Here is an 11,652-nt window from a genome sequence, read left to right on the forward strand (position 1 = left end):
AACTACTAGTTGCCCCAAGTGCTCCACGTCACCCAAGACTCACATGCTGTCAATTAAGTGAACCCTATAAAGTTATGATCTATGGCAAAATTCCACTAGACGATTATATCACAACAGATGTAATTAAATTATTTCTGCCAATAAAGTCATCAGTGCAGAACACATTACCCCTTTCAACTTTTAAGCAATTTTTTTTTAACCAGAAAGTGCTTTTAAGATGGTATGATTTTGATCGAGTTGCAGAAAGCATTTTTAACCACTAAGTTCCACCAAATACAGTGTGTACTAAGAAAAGTTGTTTGGTACCCTGACCACACATGGTCAACTTGTGGAACAGCAGCAACTTCCTCTAAGCTGTCACTCGTTTTCTTTCAAAATTTATTTAGTATGGTTTTTTCAGCTTTTTTTCCTGGATCCCTTGCTACTGAAAAAAATAAATAAATAGAATAATTGAGGCTGGAAGGGAACTCCACAGGTCATCAGGTCCATTCTCAAGGCAGGGCCAGCTTTACTTCCACAGAAGAAAGAAATAAACAAACAGCAATGGAAAAAACCCAACCTAAAACCAACAATGGACAATTACAGTAAAAAAAAAAAAAGAGTGACTTCACCTATTGCTTTCTTTGCTCCTTAACTGATAGTATTTTTTTTAATCATGTTGCTTTTATTACAAGCCTTTCCAGAAGCTAACTTTATGTCTTTGAAAAGCAAACATGCATATTTAGGGTGCTATATAAATATCTTTTTCTTTTTTTCTAAGTAGTCAACAAAATCTTCCTTTAATCAAAAATAATGAAAAGTCTTTAACATGGGAAGGTTTTAATTTCAGGGTTTTTGAAGCCCTCCAGCCAGTAAAAACTTCAATTAGCCTCATACTAAAGTAGAAAAAGTAGCAGTCTATGTTTCAGAGAGCTCTGACTGAAGTAGTTAAGTCAGCAAAGAAGAGCAAAAAAGGATGCTTGAGGGGAAGGAAGACTCAATGGGACTTGCTAAAAGCAGCAAAGTGAGCACAGAAGAAGCAATGGTTTGGGTGGGTGGTTTGGACAGAGCAGAGGCTGGTATCCAAAGCTAGTGTGCTAAAAGTGTGTGGACAGTCAATGGGCACGTTCAATAAATTCGACAATACAAAACATGCAAAGTAGTCAAGGGACAAAACCCCCACAGACATTCAGACTACTTAAAAACCTTTTTTTCCCTTACCAACACCAAGATGTTCACTCAAAGGTTACTTAACCCACTTCATATTTTTGGACTAATCTCTTTGCTTTGACTTCTACATGTATAAATGGAAGACAATACACATCTCATCCCAGAGTGTTGTACGGGTACACACACTATTGTCTCTAAGTCACAAAGATGTCCCAATACAGAAAATTAAATAAAGAAAATTGGTAACTGTGCAACCAGCATGGGGTCTAGGCATCTTGCAACAAAAGCCAGAATGTTACATTAAATGAGACCAGAAAGAAACCTTGAGCAGCTATTCATGCAGTAAACACCATCCTTCCTGCACATGAATGAAATATAGACCTTTTAGAAAAAATAATTAAAAAAAATAAATCCATATTCCTTCTCTCTCATATGCATTCTTCTACAGCACTTTTTTGCCAGATAAGTTACTATAGTTGAGTTTATGTACCCAGCTGCTTTTGTAAAAGAAGCTCCTATACCCAGAGACTTTTTCATTTCCTCTGAATAGCAGTTCCCAGCACACTTATAAGGCTTTTATTTCATTATGGAAGCTTTCAAGCTGCTCAGCAAGACTGAACTCAAAACTTTAATGTTACAACCTATAAGTACAACAAGACTTTCAAAACATTAAGGATGGTTTTTCTATTAATATCATACATTGTAGAGGCCATGCATCCTCAAGTCATTCAAAGCCCCTAGATTGCTTCAGCGCCTTTTTAAGTAGTAGAGGCAGAAGGTTTTTGGTAGGTTATTTTGCTCCCAATACCAAAATTTCCACAAGGCTGTTGACCTCAGAAACAGAGTCGCTAGTGACCCCTAGTGTTAAGAAGTTCAGACTCAATTTGACTGATTTATGGTAAAAAGCATGATGAGTATCATCCTTGAGTACTTTGTTGTTCTTCTTACATAGCAATGGGTCACTGCCTTGTATTGAGTTTCTTTCCACTCCAGTTTACAAAGAAAAATACCAGCATCCATTTTTAAAGAAAAAAGGGGAAAGGAAATACAGACTTCTAAGAATTCCAGTAAATTGCAGATGAATACTGCTCTTGCTTTCAAATGTTTAACGCATTTTTCCTCATGTGGAAGATTAACAGTAGGATATCTAGAGCAGACTGACAGTCATGGCTTCAGGTAGACATTTATAGCCTCTTGATCAGTCATTAAGGAATTAATGACAGTGGATCACAATCCAAGCCAGCCAGCAAAGCCTAGTGCAAGGAAAGAAGTCGTAATTGCCAGGTTGCTGCAGGACTTGGCTATCCCAGGTAGACGTGTACAGTCCAGTGTGCCAACTGCCCAGCTGACATAAAAGGTGCTTACAACAGAAACGTGTAACTACAAAAACAAAGAAGAGTCCTACTGTTCTACTTACAATTTTGAGTCCAGGTTCAGGAGAAAGCCCAATTTGTCATATTCTGGAAAACAAAAGCAAGGGAAACAGTATCATAAAAACTGCAAGTGTCTCTTTTGCGAAAGGCACCAAAATCAAAATCAGCAAGTCCTTATGGAAGGGCAATAATTATTTCTAAATAAAAAATAGCAATATTGTAATTTCCAGTCACTAGCAGCAGTTATCACAGATTGTTACTTCAAGTTTTCCCAAATTAACATTTCTGAGTTTCCAGGAAATACAAAAGCAAGAGACTAATTTAGATATCATTAGAATTAACCAAGATACCTGTAGTCATAAAACCAAAGGACTACTGAAATCACACATGCAGTGATACACAAAGCTTTCCTGCTTGCACTAGAAATCATTTTGCCAGCAATCTGTATGACAAACACCTGTCCCAGGTCCTGATGTGGTAGAGCTTTGAAATTTTTCTTGAGTTCTTGTTTATTCCAACCCATATCTCCATAAATCAAACAGTCTGTCTTCAAGAGAAAGTCACTCACGGTGGCAAAAATGCTTCAAGTTCAGGTGATGAAACGTTCAATAGGAAACTGCAAACTCACAGTTTACGCCACAAACAGGGAACAGCTACAGAAACAAAGGTGTCACTCAGAACGTCTGTAACTCCTGTATAAGGTAAGCTTTGCAATCAGCATCTTTGAATACATTTTGATCTCATAAATCAAATACTTGATACAAAATTTAAAACTATTAGAATTCACATGCGATACACAAGAGAAGCTGAAAGGTGTAACGTCCTTACGTTGCGTTAAGCTTAGGGGCCCCATCATACTGAGAAGCACTGGGTCTCACTACCAAACAATTAAAAAAAGCCAATACAAACAGAGAAGATAATCCCTTCAGAGCTTAATGATCTGGAGGATCATTAGGATGTATTAAAAGAAACAAGAGGTCGGGGAGGGGAATATCTCATAGTCTTTTAGAAAGAGCTCAGTGGAAACAAAGAAGTTTGCTTTCTTTATGAAACACTGTACGAATTTCTGCTGCAGTAGTTTACTCAACAAGATCACAAGCTTTTACCGGCAGAACAGGAAAGCCTAAACATGTACCTAAGACAAACAATTGCAGCAGATAGGTCAGTGTAAACTGTGCCATCGATTTCAATCCCATTAAGATTTAATTCCTGAGCCAAGGGAAGAATTATGTTTGACATATCTTAGGTAACAGAAGTTGCAGAACACATGTGCACTTGATACTGGCACATACCATCCATTCTCTGCCAGCACCCACCTGCCACCCACCATCCCCACTGTACTTAATGTTCGAAATGCACCTGTGCATTTCTCCTCCACCTTCCACATACTGACAGTTGTGTTTCCCCAACGTGCTGCTTTCTTCATAACTTCCCAGTTTATTCCTCCTACAAGAAATTATTTCCTGTCCAACCTTACCTCCTCCGCATGTAGGATCATGCAAAGGAAGGTAGCCATTCTGGGAAAAAAAATATGCCTTCAACTTTTATTAACCCTTTCTCCTTCCAAAACCAGCATCCATACTGAGCAAACAGCAATACAATTTTTTTATTATTATTCTTACATTGGTTTGGTATTTTTAAAAAAACATCTACAGCCACCTACCAACCTGCCATCAATCTTATCCCATTCGAGCTAACATTCTCTTCTTCCCAACAGGAGACACAAGAAGAGGAAATGCACTAAGAGATACATCACCTTGTAACTTCAACATCATCCTGGGCTTTCTATTAACTCAGCACTTTATGAGCTTTGCAACCAAAGCAACAGAAAACACACACACACTAAATGCTAAGTGCCACAGATGACATACCTCCATTGCAATGTTTCATAAGATTTATCTTCTTTTACATGCATTTCACCTTCCCTGGGTTTAAAGTGGTTACTTTTGATGTCCACTGATGATTATTAAGAGAGGTATAAAGCAATCTTGTAAAGTTATACCTGTCAACTATCTTGCAACAGGCACTTTCAAAAAAAAAAAAAACAAAAAAAAACAAACGTATGAAGTATAGCAAAACAAAACTACATTTCTGGCTTCAAACTAGAAGCACAGGTGTGTTCTTGACTTTCACAGAATTCACGGAATTGTCAGAGTTGGAAGAGCCCTCTAGAGATCATCTAGTCCAACTCCCCTGCTAAGCAGGATTGCCCAGAGCACATCACTCAGGCTGCATCAAGGTGGGTTTCAGTAGGGTGTAAATAGTCCTTTCAGGCTGTAACATCAAACCAGAAGCATCTACGCTCCTTCCTCTCCCTGACTGGTGAAACATGCAAACTACTGCAGGCAGAGAAACCATGGGCTATCTCACATTCACCAGGACTTCTGGAAGTTACAGCGTTACTTTTGGCTTGGAAATTAATCTCTATCTCATGCTGCTCCCCCAAGGAAGACACTAGGAGCCTCTAAATCACAGATTCAAAGTTAGCTTCCTTTTTAGCAAAAAACAGTCTTGTTACAGACTTTCAATATCTTTCAGCTGTATCACTATGAACACAGGGGCCAAAAGTCACTGCGACACAACAGTGCAGCCCACATGCTGCCTGGAAGCAGTCTGGATTCACAAAAGACAGATAAAACCCCAAACACCTGGAGAGGCCAAACACATACAGCCCAGCTGCAGGAAAAGGCAGTCCTTGTCTGGAGTTATGCATTTAATTTAAAACAAAATAAGACACAGACCCGCTAAGTCAAAGACAAGTACAACTTGAATCTAAAATACAGTATGGTCAGGGTATGGTGATGACGGGAGATGGACTGAGCTGATGACACAGCTCAATGTTACAGAAAGGGGCAATCCCACTCCTGCCCTTCCCTCCCTTGAAAATACTGGCTGCAAGAGCCTGCCCTGGCACTCACAGAACCTCTCTGTGCCCTAACATACAGGTTGTCTTCACCTCCCCTCACCTGAGTTTATACCCTTACTCACCAAGTTAACGAGCCAATAAAGAAAAACAGTTCTCCTCTTTTTCATGCAGTGGGATACAGAAGTGCCAGGCTATTAGAGAAAATGGAACAAAATAGCTAGAGAGAGCAAGGCAGAAATACTCCAGCATCTTCAACAAGAACTACCTGGGACCAGCTGGCTGTGTTAATTGTGGTTTGATGTTGGCCTCTGCCAACATAAAATCATAGAATAGTCAGAGTTGGAAGGGAACTTAAAGATCATCGATTTCCAACCCACCTCCTACTGGACCAGGTTGCTCAAAGCCCCATCCAGCCTGGCCTTGAACGCTTCCAGGGATGGGGCATTCACAACTTCTCCGGACAACCTGTTCCAACATCATCATGACGACTCCCCCATAAGGAGGTCTCTGCACTGAAGCACAATGCAGAGCTATCAACAGGTGGTGTTCTGGAGAACTCACTTCAGATCTAACCAGGTTGGTAGGTCTTATAAACCAGCCTCCAGACAAGGAATTTATATGGCTGTATGGAAAAGGATTTTTTCTAATCCAATCTAGTTTATACCCTTACTCACCAAGTTAACCAAGTTAACGAGCCAATAAAGAAAAACAGTTCTCCTCTTTTTCATGCAGTGGGATACAGAAGTGCCAGGCTATTAGAGAAAATGGAACAAAATAGCTAGAGAGAGCAAGGCAGAAATACTCCAGCATCTTCAACAAGAACTACCTGGGACCAGCTGGCTGTGTTAATTGTGGTTTGATGTTGGCCTCTGCCAACATAAAATCATAGAATAGTCAGAGTTGGAAGGGAACTTAAAGATCATCGATTTCCAACCCACCTCCTACTGGACCAGGTTGCTCAAAGCCCCATCCAGCCTGGCCTTGAACGCTTCCAGGGATGGGGCATTCACAACTTCTCCGGACAACCTGTTCCAACATCATCATGACGACTCCCCCATAAGGAGGTCTCTGCACTGAAGCACAATGCAGAGCTATCAACAGGTGGTGTTCTGGAGAACTCACTTCAGATCTAACCAGGTTGGTAGGTCTTATAAACCAGCCTCCAGACAAGGAATTTATATGGCTGTATGGAAAAGGATTTTTTCTAATCCAATCTAACACTTGACCAAGGGAAATTTTTTTTTGGTTTGGTTTTTGTTTTGTTTTTTGGTGGTTTTTTTTTTAGCCAAAACCAAGTAAATGTAACAACTTACTTTGCATCCACTAAAAGCATTGTGGAAGAATCTGAACAAGGCTTTATGTTCTCAGCCCCTAATAGACTGAAAGGCCCATGAAGAATAAAAGCAACAGTATTAAAAGAGAGCAAGACAATCTAAGGACCACACACTCACTTGTTCTAGGGAGCTCCAGATCTCAGCTGACATTGTGGTACAGTTGTGTACAGAAGCGAACGAACATGAGAAATGAAGTTTCATCATGTCCCATAAGAACAAGAGGTCCTCTTAGGTCAGGAATAAAACACATTTCTACATTTCCAGGAAGATTGGAATTGAGTAAGAATCTAATAACTGACAACAATTTCATAATAAAGCATATAATTAGGATTATATGAACAGAAGTACAGCCAAGCATAGCAATTTCTATAAATGATGCAAATCCTGTGCCAAATTCAATACTGGCACTAGCATGGAAATTTCTCCCAAGTATCCAACAGAAATCCAGCTACCAGGCAGCAAGTGAGAAATGCATCATCTAATGTCTGTAAACTCCATACAGACCACCCAAAAAGCCATAAAGCACAGTGTACAATATCTATCAAGTTTTCAAATTGCATTTTGCATCTGTAGCCAATATAACTATATACAAGCAAATGCGTAAAATTTTCCCCTTATGCTACTAATCAGAAATCAACAATCCAGGAATTAACTTGGCTCACTGGTTTTATCCTTTCTAACTATCCATAAATGATTTCACTGATGACTTGAGTACAATTCCTTTAGCATCTAGCTACTTAGAAGCACAGTACAAATAGCTTTGCCCACAGAAACAGAAAATTAATTTAAACTTTTTAAAAAGATGAGCTATATGCAGCTCTAGTTCCGTGTTTAAGTGGTAATTGCAAGTCCAGGAGGGAAGGCAGAACATTCAATTTTAGCTATTCTATTCAAAATGTTTGTGCTTGTCAAAGAAATGGGTATGACACTCAGGAGACAGAAGTCCTGTGGAGAATAGCTCAGACCACCCGGATACATTTCATCCTGTCCAGCGCAGTTTGGTCTCTGGGGAACTGAGGCTGCAACTGAGCTAAGCCTCGGTCACTGTCTTCACGCAGGTTCTCCATCTGTAGCAAAGGCCAGGTAAAATGACTTACCCTGCAATGAAAAAGGTCAAACACCTCACATTCACCTTAGACTAAGAAAACACATATGGACAGTTACAGAAGTTCAGTTGATGTAAAGCGATTCTGCTAGAACTCAAGGGACAAGAAAGAATTAATGAAAAAAAGTCATATGCAATGGATCAACTGAAAATGACAAAAGAAAGGTTTTCTTCCGGAGTTAAAAAAAAAAAACACAACCACTCGAGATTACTGAGCAACAATGAAAGTACTGGACAAACAAAGACTTAATGTTGCATCCTTTCCTTAGAATTTTCACCTTTAACCTCTTCAGTGATGGAACTTACTGATGAAAGCATTCTTTTTTGAAGCTATTTAAATAACTGCAAAAAATAGTAAAATTGTAAAGCCAAGTTCAGAAGGGTAGAGCTGAGGCCACCTGGGCTCTGTAGCCCTGTCCCACAGACTGCAGGCTCACCTCCTAAATCTGTGTTCCGGTCTATTCCTCATCTCCATTTACTCTTTTGCATACAAGTTTAACAGCCTCTTTCTGCAGGTTATCCAAGTAACACCAGGGATAATCCCAAGTGTACCGGGGTTCTACGCAGACACAGATTGGTGAGGCATGCTTCTAGCACCGGGCTGCAAGGGTTAAGCCATTGTCTTTACAGATGTCAGTTCTGCTGTATATTTTTACAGGGCAAGGAGAGGAACTATCTGCCCGTTTGACATTTCCACCATATGTGTGGGAAAAAAAAGTAATAAAAATCATTCTTCAAGAACTTCTAGTATGTAGACTCATTTAGGCTCTCTCTTTATCTGGGGAGCAAAAGAACTTCCTTGACAATACGAGTCCTTCTACCTGAAGCACCTGGTCTAGAGAACCAGGACCAAAGCAAGAAGTATAGAGAACATTTTGATAACTGTTGGTATAAGATTTTCTTGTGAGGTGGGGTGATTTTTTTCTATTTCATTCTCAGGAAATAACTTAAATTTTAAGAAAACATAATAAACATGAAACATGCTCCTCCTTCCCTTCCCCTAGAATATTTCAGCTAAAAATGGTTAAAATTGTCCTGAATATTTCAGCTAAAAATGGTTAAAATTGTGCAATATTCTAAGCAGAAAAAAAAAAATAAAGGAGAACCATAAAGGAATTCTCAACATCAGCAGCAAAACTTGGAATTTCACTTCCATTAAAGATGTTCCTAGGCTGTGCAAACTGATCTAAAGACACCAACCTGCTGCAGCAAGCTCATTTTCCAGATACCGCACCTGATGAAAACAGCCACATTTGATGGAACTAGATACACCAAGCACTATCAACACAACTGAAATACAAACCTGTGAGTTCAAAGCAGGGAAGGGGGAAATCTGCCTCCAGTCACAAACCCCTGCGTGCCCTGGTGACACCTAAAATCATGAGGATACTACTTATTGCTTCAGATTTAACAGCAAAAGGAAGTCATTTCCAGCTCTGTAACTTCAAGGTGGTTTTTTTCCCCCCCCTGTAATGCCTGATTGGGGCCCCCAAAGACATCTGGCCCAGCTTTACAGCCTGAGGAAAGCAATACACCAGAGGGGTCTCCTTCATTAGACACTGCAACTACATTATTCATCCTCCAGTCACAGAAAAAACAAATAAGCAATCACTTGCTGATAGTGCTGTAGGGGTCATCCATCAGGAAGGTCTTTTGCCTGCTTGTCTTACCTCCAAAATAGGTATAATAAAACAACAACAACAAAAAAAAAGAGGTCATTCTAGCATATTACATTTTAAAAGGCTCTGAGTACCTTAACCATATAACCTCTGGTTATAGCCTTATGGGCTATATAACTCCTTACAAATTTTTTTCTAATGAAACTATAGCAACCTTCAACGGTAGAAAAACAACTGTCTACTTTAAGCTGAATTTATGAAAGACTCCAATAGGAAGATGAAAAATTTCCATCTGTGAACTGCATATGCCCTTTTTCTTTTCCCAGGGAGTCATCTGTTTCAAGCCAGACTGCAACCTTTGCTAAATAAACAGTTGTTTCATTTACTACCACGTATCCACTTGGCTAATGGAGTTAATGCTGCCCTACTGAATCTTCTGACATATTCTTTATTTTAGAAATTGTATCGTATTTCCTAATAAAAGTCAAGAACAATATTACCAAAACAGTAATCTATATTGGCTTTTATGACTTACAAGAGGTAGTGACTTGATGCAGAGAGATGCCACATGATAGAGAAAAATCCCATTAAAATACTTTTCTTTCGAGGTATCCTTTAAGCCACTTCTTGGCATTTGTACCTCAACTCATTCACAGCTGTATTTTCAATTGGAGGAATAGAGCGTTAATAAGAAGACAGATGATGATACTGAACATGCTGGCAAAGTCATGTAAGGACTATGCAACCGATACATGACAGTCATTGGCAAAGATTCAGGCAGCTCCCACAGTCTACAGCTCAAAGAAATAAAGAATGAAGTAGAACTTCATTAATCAAAAATCAAGAGGGAAAAGCATTTTTACAGAATAAAGCCACTAAAACCAGCAGGAAAAAAAATATAATCTTTCTCATTTGTTTTCTACTTTACAGGAATGCAGAAAAACACAGCATACTAAGTTCATCTCTCCTTTCCCTTCACTACCACGTAGCATTAAGACAGATAGTCAGAAATGCATTTTGGAGGAAAAACAAAAAAACAACACAAAAAACCTAACACACTAGAACCACACCATAAATTAAAAATATTTTCCTTAAACCAAGAACATCTAGCAGAGCCTCACAAATTTTATTCATTAACGTAGTATCTAAATTAATATCAACTAACCTAGAAATCTGGGAAAGATCAGAGCTTGTATACTCCTATACTACCAGATTCTCATCAAGCAAGCCAAAGAACAGCAAGTGATCTTCTGCAAGTCACCAATGTTTTTCTCTCATGCTAGGAATTTGTCACTATTCTACCAATTTGATACATGACAATTACAGTTGTATTCCTAACTCCTGGCCTTCATCCAAAACATAGGAAAGGAGTCACCAAATTCACTCTGGAGTTGCATTTAGGAGAACAGACACAAGGCGGTTTTCTTCGCTCGCAAAATGGTTATCTAAGCACCTTCAGCAGCTAAAGGAAGCAGAGACAGTTTCCCTCATAGATCTCACAGCTTCTCCCAATAATGATTAACGACTTTAAGGAATTACTAACTGCAAACTCCTAAATAAGCACAGATTTAAACTCTCAAATGATTACTCCACTATCACTGTGAACTCAGCGTCTGGAAGCATTGTCTGCCATGTAGGCTTTCACAACCATATGAGCCGCAGAAGATAAGCTACTCTACACCAAATTTTAAAAGCTCCATTTTCTTTGCAGAAGTCAAGCCAAACTTTTGATAAGGCTTAAGTATTACATTGAAAAGAAAAATCAACAATAAAGTTAAAATATTCAAACAATTTGAGCAAGACCTAGATAACACATAGCTGCTCGAGATGTTAGAACTATTGGGCTTTAAGCCTGCAGTGAGAACAACTGCTAGACAACCAGTGCCCAGTACTGCAATCAAACACATCTAAACAGCGTGAGCTACAACCGTAAGGTATTTTGAACCTCAACGTTTCCAGCAAGAACATTAGCAGATGGGAAAGTTGCACATTCAGTGCACTCCTATCCTAATGAGGCTTAGAGCAGAAAAATGTAACTTGCTCGCTCTCAGACCCAGGAGGTAGAAAAAGTCTTGAACAAAAATAGCAGTGGTATAAATCTGGCTTTCAAGGTCCAACTTTTGATTTGCTAGCAACTAAGTAAAACAAAGCAACCAGAGAGGGAAGAAAAAAAAAAAAAAAAAAAGAAAAGACGTGCTTGGGAAAA

At 39.1% G+C, this 11,652-nt stretch overlaps 1 protein-coding gene across 4 annotated transcripts in view; it reads right to left on the reverse strand.

Annotated features, from left to right (window-relative positions):
• ST3GAL3 (ST3 beta-galactoside alpha-2,3-sialyltransferase 3) overlaps positions 1 to 11,652 on the reverse strand; it is a 195,474-nt gene that overhangs the window by 137,791 nt on the left and 46,031 nt on the right. For all 4 annotated transcript variants that reach the window (XM_014939199.1, XM_014939201.1, XM_014939200.1 and 1 more), the window contains one exon: positions 2,567 to 2,609. In XM_014939199.1, the coding sequence (XP_014794685.1) occupies positions 2,567 to 2,609 (43 nt within the window). The remainder of the gene's footprint in view (positions 1 to 2,566; positions 2,610 to 11,652) is intronic.

This window comes from Calidris pugnax, unplaced genomic scaffold (assembly GCF_001431845.1).
Source record: "Calidris pugnax isolate Ruff unplaced genomic scaffold, ASM143184v1 scaffold18, whole genome shotgun sequence".
Taxonomy (NCBI): Eukaryota; Metazoa; Chordata; class Aves; order Charadriiformes; family Scolopacidae; genus Calidris; species Calidris pugnax.